Consider the following 14,989-nt stretch of genomic DNA (forward strand, 5'->3'; position numbering starts at 1 on the left):
ACGATAGTTCTCTTACATAAATCTTCAAGGGGGCCTGAGACTACGCCCTCTCTGCAGACTGGCGCACTAGGTTCTCCTATGGGCCCAGGAGAAGTTTACATCGCTCAGGGCAGTGTACATCCCTGGAGTCCAAAATGTGGGAGCAGACACGCTGTCAAGGCAGGGGCTGAGGCCCGGGGGAGAGGAGACTCCATCGACCTGTTTGCGTCCCAAGAGACGTTTCATTGTCCTCTGTGGTCTTCATTTACACGCCCAGCTCCGTTGGGACTGGACGCCCTGGTACAGACATTGCCACAACGGCATCTGTAAGCTTTCCCTCCGATCGCTCTGCTCCCAGGACTTCTAGAAAGAGTCCGACATACATTAAAGTGTATGTGGCAGCTATCTCGGCCTGTCACCCCCTATACCCGAGGGTTCTCTGGGGAGACATCCCTTAGCTGTTCGGTTCCTGCATGGAACCATGAGGATGAGGCCTTCATCTCAGGTGAAAGTTCCTGCTCTAGACTGTGATTCTAGAAGGGCTTTCCCAGATGCCTTTTAAGGCCATTGAGTCTAGCTGGGACATGCATTTATCCCTCAAGCTAGCCTGTCTGGTAGTCATTACCTCTCTTTGGAGGGTAGGCGACCTTCAAGCTTTATCAGCTTCTCAATCTTGTTTGGAGTTAGCTCCAGGCTTTTCATCCTCCACCTCACGAGATAGCGGATAACCGAAGGTAATAATTGTCATGCCCTGTCTGGGCGTTAGAAGAATATGTGCAGGTCTTCTTTATGACGAAATTCTAACCGACTGTTGGTTTGTTTTGGACCTCGTAACAGAGGTCAACCAACCTCTAAGCAGTCCATTTGTAAATGGATGGTAGAGGCAATTTCTTTAGCTTACGAGGTGCGTGGAATACCTTCACCTCTGCTAGTAAGGGCACATTCAACTCGGAGTATGGCTTCCTCGCGGGCCCTTCTGTCGGGCGTCTATGCGGGATGTTTATATGGTACTACAAACTGGACCTCTTTTCTTTACCTGGAACCCAGGCACTTTTGTCCTGAGATGTGCGTGGACACCTTCACACTTGGACAGACACAATGCATTATGGCGTAGTGGGCATTTCGTTCCCCAAAGTGTCAACATTGACGCAGTGTAGAGTTCCCTCGAAAGGGAACGTCTCAGGTTACGACTGTAACCGTAGTTCCCTGAGACAGGGAACGAGACACTGCGTCGTTGTGCCATAACTCCCTGTGCCTGGAGCATTTGCTTCAATAATTTTTGCAGAAGCTGATTTGCATTGCGTCCGCTTCCTATTTATACCTTCCGGTGCCGCGCGTCACTCGTGACGTCATAGTGACGTCATCGCGGCGCGACGATAAATCGCGGCGCGACGATAAGTCGCGAGATTAGTTTCACACAACGTATTCAGATGCGTCACGCTGCTGGCGTTCCCCAAAGTGTCAACATTGACGCAGTGTCTCGTTCCCTGTCTCAGGGAACTACGGTTACAGTCGTAACCTGAGACGTTTTATCTAATCACTGTGAGCTTCATGATCAAACACAGATTATCTGATTTGGACAAAGTGATGAATAATTAGAACCTGACGCTAACCATGACATGTCTGTAAAATACTGTTATTTTGGATACTTTTTTCATCTTGAGCTTTATTAAAAAAATATTTTAGAATTGACAGATTGACACGTTTCCTCAACCTCAAATAAAGCAGAGTTTAGTTTCCAATATGAACTACATGATCTTGAGTGAGATGGGTTATCAAAAGATACAATAATAGATTTATGATCGGACAGTGGAGTAGGCCAAATTTAAACCTTATTAACATAATCAGATATATTATGGATACTTTGTGTAGGCCTACTCAATTTATCTCTGGCTTTGCCTGGGGCACCACGAAAATGCGAAGGGCCTCAAAGCTGTAGCGTCACCCGCGTGCACAGGGACCTTACTGATTAACAAAGGTGTTGCAGAAACGGTAAGTGAAAGACCCCACAGGAATTGAATAACAGAGTAAACTCTAGACAAGACAATCAACAGTAAAATTCTTTATAGAATTCTTAACTTATCTTTATTTAAATCTGTTTATATACAGTTATATACAGTTGTGGCACTAAAGCAGCTTATGTTCCCCTTAAAAAACACATCTACACATAAATATATAGAAAAAATATTTTCACTTGTCAAACTGCAGTGCTATGACAATTTTTACACTAGTGGGCCCATATTTATGGTCTTGCCTAGGGCCCCGCAACCCCACGAGCAGGCACGCACACACTGTGTCTGTATGGGTGCCTTCTGGCAGGAGTATTTTTAGTTAAGAACAGAAGTTTAGTGGGGATGAGGGAAAGGGTGCAGCCCCCACGCTGCTGACGCAGTCTCTTAATCACCCTAAACTCATTAATGCCAAGCCCCCCCTTCCCATATCACACACTCTGCAGTACATGATCACTCTATACTCTACACTTGATGTTATTGTATTTCTGTTGTATTATGTTTTCAAATAATATAATTTCTGAGTATAAATTAGTTAAACTTGGTTGACAGCATCTGACAGCCTTGCTGCTGATTATCACTTAAGATAAATTATTATCTTTCATTATAATTTCATTACATTTCTTACCCATTTTTTTATAATCAAAGTTGGCCATTTTGAGCACTAATTTAAGCCCATATTTTGGTTAAAGTTTCAAAGCTGTGAGGTGTCTGTTTCATTCTTTACCAGTATATTTTTGGCAGGTGAGATTGTCCTGAGGGTGGATTGTTGAGGTAAACAGAGCCTATCTGCAATTCTTGCACATACTGTATCATGCTTAGATTATTACGTTTACGGCTTTAAATCACGACAGGTGCCAAAATATTTGATATATTTATTAACAGACAAACGTAATGATGTTAGTTTAAATCACAGAATATTTAAGTCTGTAAAAGGCAATAGATAGCCTGTTGAATTTTCTACTGAATTCTTTTGTAATCAAAAATAGTATTTCATTTGAATACATTTTCATTTTAAACAGTTTTCATCTTAAGTATGAGAATTCTGAAGTTTAAAATGTGCTTGCATAAATGTGTGTTAATTTACATCCATATGTTTTGCTCTTATATTGTTCACTTAACATTGTAGACTTGTAGATCCTCCATGCAAGTGTGTTTCTTCAGTATGACCTTGTTTGTCCCTAGCATACTGTTCACACACCTAACAGATGATGTCCATCTCACCCCACATTCTGTTAGTCCCTAAAATTAGCCGTCTCTGGTTATGGTCTTGCCAAATGAAAAATGACACTCTCTTTCTTTCTCTCAATTGCACTCTCTCATGCTTGACACACGACTGATGATGCACGTCACAAGCCCGCCAACACGCGTTCCATGAAAACAGAACCATCTGGAGAGAGAATAGCAGCGTGTGAGGAGATGATAAGATTTAGGAAACTGGAGATGAATGAATGGCCGGCTCATGAATGCTTTAGTGATTTTGATTGACATACAAGACAGAAGAACAATGAACAGAAAGTGTAGAACAAACAGCGCTCTGTGGGAGAATCAAGCAAATGCGTCTTTGGTAGAAAATCTTCCGGAAAATAATTCAGATTGTGAGCATACTTTATGCCTGTAGAAAAGTAAATTCCTAAATGAGACCACTTCGAGAGTGTGGATTATATATACACTGTGAGTGTTAATTTTACTCCTTTTAACACTGCCGATTTTACTGTGTAAAAGCAAAGTTTGTGACAGTTTCTAAAACTCTAGAGGACGTGACTCACCTAAGCAGGACACAATTTGCTACATTTAATGTCATTGTTGCCTGGCAAAGACAATAGAAAAAATAAAGAGGTCTCATTTAGGATTTTACTTTGTGCTGTGTGTTAATATCAAAGTTCAATCATAAGATTTATATATGAAGATTCTACTAAAATATGTAAATACTGTGTATAACTTCCAAAGAATTTTAAGAGATTCATCTGACAAGTTGTTGCTTAAGGACCTTTCCACCGAACGGGTTCGGTTTCATTCTATCTATATTAAATGGATGTAAAGGTTCATTCAGCAATTTCTGAGAAACACTGTTGATATTTGAAATCGACACCCCCAAATACATTCTTAAGTAAAAGAAACCTTAATAACATGCTTTACCACACATGAAGTGGATGTGTCTATTATAGATATAAAAAAGTGGATGAGTAGCAATTTTTTATTACTGAACTCGGACAAAACTGAGGTGTTACTTATCGGACCGAAAACCGCCCTACGTAACAACCAAGAATACTGCTTAACTATTGATGGATGTTCCATAAAACCCTCATCTTCAGCTAAGAATCTTGGCTTTATATTCGATAGTACTCTGTCATTTGAGAACCAGGTCGCCAACACCTGTAAGATTGCGTTTTTCCATCTTAAAAATATATCTAAATTACGTCATATGCTGTCATCATCAGATGCGGAGAAGCTTATACATGCCTTTATGACATCAAGACTAGATTACTGTAATGCACTATTAGGTGGTTGCCCTGCAGGCCTATTACAAAAACTCCAACTGGTCCAAAATGCGGCAGCTCGAGTTCTTACACGTACAAAAAAGTATGAGCATATTAGCCCGGTTCTGTCAACCTTGCACTGGTTACCTATAAAGCATCGCATAAATTTTAAAATCTTGCTTATTACCTATAAAGCCTTGCATGGTTTAGCTCCTCACTACTTGAGAGAACTTCTAACGTATTATAGTCCATCACGTGCACTACGCTCTCAGGCGTCAGATCAGTTGGTAATACCTAGAATTTCAAAATCAAGTGCAGGCGGCAGATCCTTTTCTTATCTAGCACCTAAACTTTAGAACAGTCTTCCCTGCAATATCCGGGAGGCGGACACACTCTGTCAGTTTAAATCTAGACTAAAGACGCATCTTTTTAATCTTGCATACACTACATTATCATAATATATGTATTTCAAAGATCTAGGCTGCACTAGTTAGATCAACCGGAACCAGGGACACTTCCAATAACAACTGATGCATTTGTTGCATCAAAGAGTGCAGAACAGTACTCTACTCTCAGCCAGTCTTGTCTCATTGTTCCAAGGTTACAAGAGCGGAGCGGGCAGGGCGCAATCCATTCCTAGACCTGACAAATGCTGGACGAAGGAAGTGACGTCCCTACAAAACTTCAGCCACTATTAGATTATTAATGATAATTTTAAATCTAATTTTTTTTTATTTTGCCTTGTTGTGCAAGCACTGTTGAGCTTGTGCAGAGGCAGCAGTTTTTGCCAGAGGGGAACTGGAATCCCCTGGTTAGGCCTGGTTTCCCTCCGAGGTTTTTTTTCTCCTCCAATGGAGTTTTGGGTTCCTCGCCACCGTTTGCATACTGTTTTGCACTGTTTTGCCTGGCCGGGGGGGCTGCTAGAATTTGGTAGTCTTAATTAATTAACACTGCATATAGGAATTTATTGTGTGTCTGATATTTGACCTGTGTTTTGAATTCCATAACCTTTTATGTTTTACTTATAGTCATTTTTTCTTGTACAGCTGCTTTGTAACAATGAAAATTGTAAAAAGCGCTATATAAATAAAGCTGACTTGACTTGACTTGATAAAGCAAAAGGGCCAGGCAAAATAATAATGCACATGATCAAACCAGTGCAGATGACATGAGATTATATATACTTTAAAAAACTCCAGATAAACAGTGACACTCAAAACTATTTGTTACTACAGTTAACATTACAACAACAGCAAATCTTTGTTCGGTGAAAAAACAAAACGAATGGTGGATCTGATTAAAGCTTTTTTGTTCTCCTTTCCACAGTAAAGGGTATGTGCAAACAAGATTTAACTCACACAGAACAGACATCTGCATCAACACTCACAAAATTGTTTGTTTGGGTGTGAATAAAAATTTTCAACAGAAATCGTATACTGCACCTTTAATTTTTAAATACATTTTATTGTGCAGCAAATTGTCCTGCACATGAAGCTAACTGCAAATTAAAAATGTAAATCATTTTGCATTTTTGTGTGACTACTTTTGTGTGACTACATATCCCAAATATGCTTGAAATATTTATATTCATAATTCATAAATGTTTTAGTTGTATCGCTACCAGATTTCTAGATAATCACCAAGCTCCCCCAACACACCAAAACCTTGAGACATTCCACAAGACACATTTTCAACAGAAAGTGGCATTGACTGGATCTTCTAAAGGCCACAAAAAACAATTATTGTTTTTATTTTCTGTATATTTATATTGTAGCTATAACTGACAGTGTCAATATATTTACAGGAAATTATTTATTATAAAAAAGCATCCATCTTCCAGTCAAAAAATAAATAAAGGTGTGTGTTATAAAAACTTAAAGTTAGTTATTAAAAGCTATCTAGGTTTATTTTATAGGTTTTCAACAAGTAAATTGCACTCATTTGATGGAATGCCCCTTAAATAAACATTAAGTAAATTAAATCTCCTAATCTGGAAAAATGCAGTTTCCCTATGGGTGTGTTTTAATACTTTCTATGTTCATGATGAGCTTCTTATGAGATAGGGGGAGAAACTCATATAAATTATAACCAAAGGATTATTACATATTAATAATATTACATATTAGTAATATTACATATTACCTAATGTTAGTATGTATATGGACTCTTAAAATAGTTGTAAGAAGTTTAAATAGTGGGGTTGGATGTAGGAGTGAAATTGCTTTGTGTGCAAACACAGACCCACACACAAGTGAAATACAGCAATAAAACACACAAACATTTCGAACATTTTTTGATGATGATTTATTAACAAGTTTTTGTAGACAGAGAGCATAATCCATTTGACCTTTTTTCTGCACGGAGCTGAACAGATTCTCGAAGAGAAAGACTATGAGATACCTTATACGCACACGGAAAACACAGTTTCTCACCCCAAGTGGTTTCTGAGCTCTTGAATTAAACAATGACTTCCTTTCTTAACTTTACTTGATACCCAAAGTTCCTGGCACGGCTTGTGTTAACTAACAACCTGAAGTACTTATCACAGTAATTTAACTGTTGATAATCAACATAAAATCAACATGAAAACCATCAACGTGTCATTCTTTTCTCAGTGTGATGTGCTTTAATTATTAGACAGTAGCCAACAATCCCCAAATCCACAGTCTTATATGTTCTGGAGAAATCTGTCTCAAGTATGTGTGTGAGCATGTACAGTATATGTTCCTATTTACTTTGACTGTGATTATCATTGATTATTTACATTCTCATTTGCTGGTATGAGAGTTTTTGTATGCACTGTCCTTGACAACCTAGTGTCAACTGCATCTTACTAGACCATGTAGTTTCACTTCCCCACCCACATATCTGCCTCTCCATCCATCCATCCATCCATCCTCTGCTTGTCTTTTTTTCTCTGACTATAGAGGAGGATGTGACTTGATGTTCCAAAGACAGCTGTGAGTGTCTGCATGAACGCAGTTGCCCTGTTTCTGTTGTGTGTGTGCAATAGAGTGTTGCAACATTCACCTGCAGATGTGTTTGAGACTTGATTTTTGTTTAAGTCTTGTCTACCTTCTCTGCGTGGCTTGTTAGCATCTGCCAGCATCAGCCTGACCGCAAGGGAAAGGGATTGTAGCATAACAGAACAAGGAGAACGAACACTCAGCCGAAGAGCAGATGGAAAGAGAGAGACAGTGCTGTAAGCGAAAGGAAGGACAGAAGTGATTGTGAGGAGGAGAGAACGGGAGAGTCATCACCTGGTGGACACTCTAGCTCGAAACAGCGGACTGAGGCTGCATCCTCATTGCCATAGTTTGCCCAGTACTCTTCAGGCTCTAGCTTGGGTAAGGCAGCCTCCTCCGCTGTGAGTTCGTACTTGGATGAGGAGGACAATGAAGGACTTTTGATGGAAGTAAATGGAAAGGCCTTTGCCGTCTCTTTACTCTTCTTTAAAAGGCTCTTGGATGATGAGGCTGGTTTGTTCTTAGAGAACCACCAACGTGTCTTGGTGCTGAAGGTGGTGGTTGTAGTGCCAGCCAGGGATCCTGGGTCAGGCAATGGGCAGATGGCAAAGTCAAGCTCTCGCAAGAACCTCAGGTCCTGGCCTTTACGAGGGACTGGTGAAGTGCAAATCAGGTCTGAGCTGGAGATCCGAGCTTTGCGGAACCACTCCCAGAGTGACCTTGCTTCACAACCGCAGGTCCAGGGGTTGGCATTGAGCCTGAGGAACTGCACTGACGATGTGTCCTTCAGCACCTGGCCTGGAAGCTCCTGCAGAGAGTTGTTAAAGAGATAGAGGATGGTCAAGCGGCCCAGGTCGCGAAAGGCTCGGCGGTGGACCTGCCGGATGCGGTTGTCGTGCAGAAGTAGTCGGTCGAGATTCACCAGGCCACGAAAGGCATTTTCAGACAGGGTTCGGATGCGATTGCCATGCATGAAGAGATGGGTGAGGTTGACGAGATCAGAAAAGAGGCCATCAGGAAGGTGGGTGAGCTGGTTCTCTTGCAAGTAAAGGAACTGTAAGCTGTAGAGCTTATGAAAGAGGTCAGCGGGCAGCTCAGTTAGGTGGCAGCGGTGCATGTGTAGGCTCTGCAAACGCTCCAGCCCCCTGAAGGCAGCCCCGTCTAGCCTGCGCAGTGATGGGTTGTCACTCAAATCCAGTTCCTCCAGTACATGCAGATTACTAAACGCCCCTGCCTCGATTGATGTGATGTTATTAGAGTACAGCCATAGGACCTGTGGATAGAGTGCATAATTTTTTTTTGTTTACTCAATCGGAATACTTACACAAAAATGCAATTGATCACATAATTTACCTGTGTCTCAAAACCAAAGGAGTCAGCTCTGAGCTCAGTGATGCGGTTGTTCTGCAGGAATACGCGCTGGGAGTCATAGGGCACTCCAGCAGGAACAGAGGTGAAGTTCTGAGACTGGCAACTGACCGTCATGGGTGTGTGGTAGCATACACACAGCCTGGGACATGCCTGACCCGGTGCACAGCGACATGCCAACAGCCACACCACCAACCAGAGAGACAAACCACCTGTGGAGAGAGAAGGATGGAGAAGTGGATTGAAAACAGTTGTTGAGGTTTGCACAAGATCTTCATGTGTTCACGGACATTAAAAAGGTGGTTACTGAAAGTTTTGGAGACATGCAGACATGAGGAAACACTTTATCAACGATATGCCCTGATTTACACAAAAAGCTGCAATTTGAGAAGAAATCCAAATTGATATCCAGATATTCTATATCAAAGAATCATATACCGCTGCTGTCCATGTCCATTCAGGACAGCCGAAAATAGTGCCTAAGAGTGCGTGAAACAAAAAGGTCGGATTATCCTCAGGTTCGTGAAACTGAACCTGATTCAATTACTTCAGCGCATTAATATTTAAGGGACCTCGTGGGGTTTCGTGACACTGCACAATAATGTAATGCTTAAAGACATGCACAGTGTGAATTAATCATGTTGTGTCCATTCATGTTGCTTGCGCAAGATTTTCCTATTACCTCACCTGTTACCTGGTCACTGCATGTCCTCTTTCAGGACAAGGTGTACTACTCTATCGACCAAACAGGAGTAATGTGGAAAATTAAATACATAACTAACGTTTTTTGGTTTTGAACCATGGTTCATTTTCTTAAGAGTGGTTATTCAAGGGCATTGTTTGTTAAAACAATCATTATTAGATTTTTAACAATTAACACAAAGACCTACCAACTTGTACATTTAAGAAGGTATAAGCATGCATTTTGTGCAAAGTGCATTATAAATCGTTAAGTTTAAATGAAAATAATAAAATCAAGCTGCTACTTACTTTTGAAGGTGAGAGTGTTGGAGGCGCGAGCGCTGCGCGCAGCCGAACGAGTTTCCATCCCAAAATGCAAACCGAGCGCGAGTTAGTCTAAGCGCGTGCCCGCTATCTGCGCTGCCGGTCTATGGTGCTCGAGTCGACTGCGACTGAAGAGCGACTGGGATGCGAGCGTTTATACTCTAACGCCGGCTGCTCGCGGAGGCGGGAGGCAGCGGATTCTCTCATACGTAACGCATGCGAGGGCGAAATGCTCGGAGGCGGGGGGGGGGGGGAACTGGACAGCGCGTGTGTGTACAGGTTTCTTTCACAATGTCTCCATAATGATTATAAAATTCGTAACCACCTACATTCAAAACGAAATTAATACTAAACTATTTGAATAAGCTTTTAACGACTTTTTTAACGTAAACACGCTAGAATTAGTCTTGTTTATCATAAACTGCAAGCGCGTGGGGGGGGGGGGGGTTAATAAGTAATGTGCTTTTGATAAAGCTTATTATATAAATAAATGAAATTGGGCATAATATTAAAAGAAAAACAAATTTTAATGTCATGATATCTCTTTTGGGTGTTCTCTGCTCTTATTTCTTTGTTGAATAACACAACAATGTCTTCATATAAATTCAGCATCGACATGACTTTCTGACTGTAGCAAAACAGTTACATTTGTAATGACAAGTGAACACTGAATTTTGTAAAACGTTTGAAAGTTTAATGTCAATATCATCTCGCAATTTCTTCAAAAGATCAATAACTTAGAACCATGATGTCAGTCCTGAAACCTATTAAAATGTTGAATTCATCGGAACCTAATTTAGAATTGAAAGTTCTTGTAATATACATTTACATTTATTCATTTGGCAGACGCAAAGATGCCAATAAGAGTTATAAAATTAATTTATAAGAAACATTTTTTCAAAATAAGTTATTTCTAACTGGAATCCTGATGTTTCTGATTATATCTTGAATTTGCCTCAATAAAGATCGGCTCATTTATTTCCACCTTTTAAGTCCACCTCGCTGCTTTTCATTGTACACTGTAAATACATAAGGCCTCTGTCTGTGTGACATATTAGAAATTTGTGCATTTGTTTTGTGAGTGTCATGTGGGGGCATCGAGTCATAGAACCCTGACCATGACTGAGGTCACAGTGTGTTCCAGATTAAGCATGATTCAGTCCATCTGCACACACACACCTGTGTCATGCCACGTGCTAGCAAACACACTCCACTCTACTAAATGCTAACATGTGCATTATGTAAGAATACAGTAAATACATAATCTCCATGTTGTCATAATACAAATATTTTATTTAGATCTCTAAGCCCTTTCTCTCACCAGACTATATCAAATAAACAGGTGAAATACTCATTATACACACAAAATGCACAATTTCACCTCGAACCTACACTGTAAAAATGAAATGTTGATTTAAGTTAAAATTTCAAGGCAACTTGCTGCACAGCTTTTTTGAGTTTACTCAGCTTTTGACCAAGTATTTCCCCTAACTCAAGTAACTGAGTAATGTCACATGACAATAAAAAACAAATAGTTGAACCAACTTAAATAACTATGCAACGATCAAATTTCTGAGTTCACTCAACTATGGACTAAGTCGACTCAACTCAAAAGACTTTATATAATGTCAATGTATATTTGTTCTACTATTAAACAGTCACTCTACTTAATAGTTATATTATATAGACACTCTTCCTAAGAAATTGCTTAAGTTGTTTGTGTATTAAACATTTTAGTAGTAACCTCACTGTGTCACTTACTTCAGGCCTCACCACTGAGCTCATGAGCCTCAATCATGGTAACAATCTTCTAACATCATTAAACATCATTTAGTTAAAAGAGGAACTCTTAATACTAAAGATAACTTACAATGACAACAAAAACTAAAAATTTTGCCAGCAAACACTAAAACAGCACCTGCCAATTGAACATTTTGCAATGCTAGGAACTTTAAAACACTAGAATTGTTTTTTGAGAATACACAGTTTGGCAAGTTGGTTAAACTTCTTCATTCGCTTTGGACAATCACTTAGATATCGAAGTACAGTCAATAAAATTGTTGTTGGATCCACATTTAGACTAATTTTGTTGTTAACTCAAAATTCTAAAAAAAACTTTGATCAAGTTACTTTATTTCCGTTGTTGGTAGAACAATTTGAAGTTTTTACAGTGTATAGCCATTATTCACTATTCAAAGGTTAGAAAAAGAGACGATGGGGGAAGAGATGCACAGCCTGCAGAGCCATACTGTACTCTCAGAAGCAGATCCCTACTCGTCATTATCAACTTTTTGTTTTAAGTTCGCTTTCTAGAAGCTACATGCACAATATCATGCACACACACTCACATAATTATCATTGCCCACAAGCACAGTCATCACTGAACATTCTCAACGCTACAGGGGGCCGTGGGGAGAACATACAGACACACATACATGAAGCAAGTTCAAACAGATGACCACACTCCCCCTCACCACTCGGGGCAGTGACACACTCTTTAAAGAGCAACAGACAGGGTTTTGGAAGAGTGCGCGCCCGTGTGTGTGTGTTAATTAGTATGTCGCCCCTTGACAACTGCCAACCTGTACTATTAGAAAACTAATTTGTTGTCCCCCTGTTGGACACTTTCTAATTGCGTAAAACAGATTGTTCACGCAATCTAATTGTTGAAGAACAGAAAAGCTTTTAAAACCATGTGTGTATCACTGTTTTAAATTCTTAATCTTTACTGTGTATGTATTGATAAAAATGTATGGCTAATGCTAAATGCTCTGTAGTTTGATTCCGATGTGATGTGAAATGAAAATGAGATATGTGGAGAGAGAAACGGCAGTACAGGTAACTCATGTCTCAGACCAGTGCAGATCTTGTGCCTCAGAGCGTCTACTTTTACATCATGTCCTCCCACCTGTTTGATACACACTGTTTACCACTGTATTTAGAAGTCTGACTTGTTTTTTGTCTCTCCTGTCTAAATCAATTGCTTTATACTCCTACAATCCTTTGCTTCTTATAATAGAGATGAGCAGAGCCTTATCATCTGCCTGTCATCTTTATATAACTGACTAATATTTACAGCCATTGCTGTTTCAGTGCCTCTTTCGTCTGTCTATCTGCTGTCCATTCATCCCTATTTTTAAACAGAGTCAGCACGTCATATCTCAAGCTATTATGACGCAGAATGAATGATGCTGAGTGAAGGGAGACACGCAAAGAGTGTGCAAGAGAAAGAGAGCAAGTCCCGTTGCTCTCTTGGCTGAGCTATTAACAAACCTGCTGTGATCTACATGGTTTAAGCTAAAATTGTATCCTTGTTTTATTTTCCAAATATGTGTTCGATTTACATAGTAACTATTTCTTCAGATGCTAGTCTACAAAAAGAAAGGTCAGCAGGTCGGATGAAGATTAGGGATCGTATGACTACTTGACTATACAATGGCTCTAACTAAAGGCATAGAAACGGATAAACAAAGCACTAAGGAAAGTATAAAGGTTTACCACAGCAGAAGACAATAAATGAATCCCATGATGACCAATGGAATTTTAAAGAACAGTTAAAGGGATAGTTGCCGCGAAAATGAAAATTCTGTCATCATTTACACATCCTCAGATGTATCTTTATACATGTTTTTGTTCTGCAAAACACAAAGGTGGATATTTGGAAGAATGTCAGTAACCAAGCAGATCGATCGGAAAAATATTTGGGTGAGTAAATTATGACAGAATTTAAATGTTTTGTTGAACTAGCACTTTAACATCACACACTCTCAAAGAAAAGATACAAAAGAACAAAAAAATGACACTTTTGCACCTAAGGAGAGCACATTAGTACCTTAAAGGTACATACTGATAATGTATATGTACATACTGTATTAGTTAATACATTGTAAATGGTAGCATCCCAGTTTTAGTATTCTTTTGTCTGAGAGTGCAGAAGCAGTCCTGCTAAAGAGGAGAGCATCAGGCTCTGATGTGATTCATACTGGTAACAGAAACCAACAGGACTGCATAGCTGCCTATAGCTAGACAGATGAGCTTCCACCAACGGTTCCTCACTAGGCCAAGCGAACAGACGGTAGAAAAGGGCATGAAAGACGAGAGGGTAGCCTTCCAATCTGTATCATGCTTGTCGAGAACATTACCACCAAATTACCGCCATAGCCACGAAGTTGTGTGAACGTGTGAAGTTTCAGAGTCAGATGAATCAGATGTATACCATTCAGAGCATCTTTAGTAGAACATGGATTGAGCACAACAACACTGCATACTGTATGTCCTCACTGTCACACACATGAATTTGAATTCAGATCCTTGCCTGATAACTGCCCAAACACTGGAAATTCAACAAGATAAATTAATGCAGGGGGAAATGAGCAGGAGAAAAGAAGAATTTCTATTTTTAACTTATAGTTTGTTGTGCTTTCTAAAATCCTGGTACTTTAGTGCCGTTGGACTGTCACATTACAGTATCTCACTGATTGAGTTCTTCTGTCAGTCATTACACATAACGGCCCTCGCTGATCTATTTCAAGTCCTTTTCTGTTCATTAGCACTTTTAGCAGCGCTGTCAGACCACGTCATACTCCAAACAGTTATCACAGTGAAAAGATGTTATTAGAGAGAGAATGATAGATGGAGAGGGAAGAATAAGATTGAGAAGGGGAGTATAAGCAGCCCAATCTGACTTTTTTTATTTGAGTAAAATTAATGTTGATGTCAACCTGTTCAATCAAGGAACTTTTTTGTTTACTGCTCTTAATTACCTGAAAAATCCCAGGATCCACAGTATTTATTAATAATCCTTTAAACATATTTTCATGAATGAACAAGAATGAAGGGCCAAATACTGAAATAGAAAATCATTCTCTGTATGTATACAACCCAATGTTGGGGTGCTTTTAATGCATTCGATTACAAAAATTCTTGTGAACTTTCCAGTTTGGAAAGTTTGTAAAAAAATAGTTTGGCTCCTGTCTCATTTGTTTACATGGAGAGGGTGGGATTTCATGACCTGTACTGCACCAGGTAGTTGCATATTATTTATTTTAATTCAAACCATTATGAAACATCATTAGCCATTTTTGATTGCCAGATCTTTAACCTCTAACCACAAAATGTTCATATTTTTCAACCAGAAACAGGGGCTGAAAATCTATCGAACATACATCACACAACAAAATCA

The 14,989-nt window shown here is 39.6% G+C and overlaps 1 protein-coding gene across 1 annotated transcript; it reads right to left on the reverse strand.

The window, feature by feature from the left end:
• Positions 1 to 6,763: 6,763 nt before the first annotated feature.
• On the reverse strand, positions 6,764 to 9,937 carry rtn4rl2b (reticulon 4 receptor-like 2b). Its single transcript, XM_079479292.1, has 3 exons — positions 9,793 to 9,937; positions 8,788 to 9,014; positions 6,764 to 8,707 (listed from the first exon to the last, which is right to left on the reverse strand). The coding sequence occupies exons 1-3, from the start codon at positions 9,848 to 9,850 to the stop codon at positions 7,634 to 7,636; spliced, it is 1,359 nt and encodes a 452-aa protein (XP_079335418.1). The 5' UTR covers positions 9,851 to 9,937; the 3' UTR covers positions 6,764 to 7,633.
• Between the last annotated feature and the right edge of the window lie 5,052 nt (positions 9,938 to 14,989).

Source organism: Barbatula barbatula (assembly GCF_947034865.1).
Source record: "Barbatula barbatula genome assembly, chromosome: 18".
In the NCBI taxonomy this organism is placed as follows: Eukaryota; Metazoa; Chordata; class Actinopteri; order Cypriniformes; family Nemacheilidae; genus Barbatula; species Barbatula barbatula.

Coding starts and splice junctions, on each gene's coding strand:
- rtn4rl2b (XM_079479292.1), bottom strand. CDS start 9,850: ATGGAAACTCGTTCGGCTGCGCGCAGCGCTCGCGCCTCCAACACTCTC. Junction 9,015..9,792: donor CAACACTCTCACCTTCAAAA/GTAAGTAGCAGC, acceptor CTCTCTCCACAG/GTGGTTTGTCTCTCTGGTTG. Junction 8,708..8,787: donor CCTTTGGTTTTGAGACACAG/GTAAATTATGTG, acceptor CTCTATCCACAG/GTCCTATGGCTGTACTCTAA.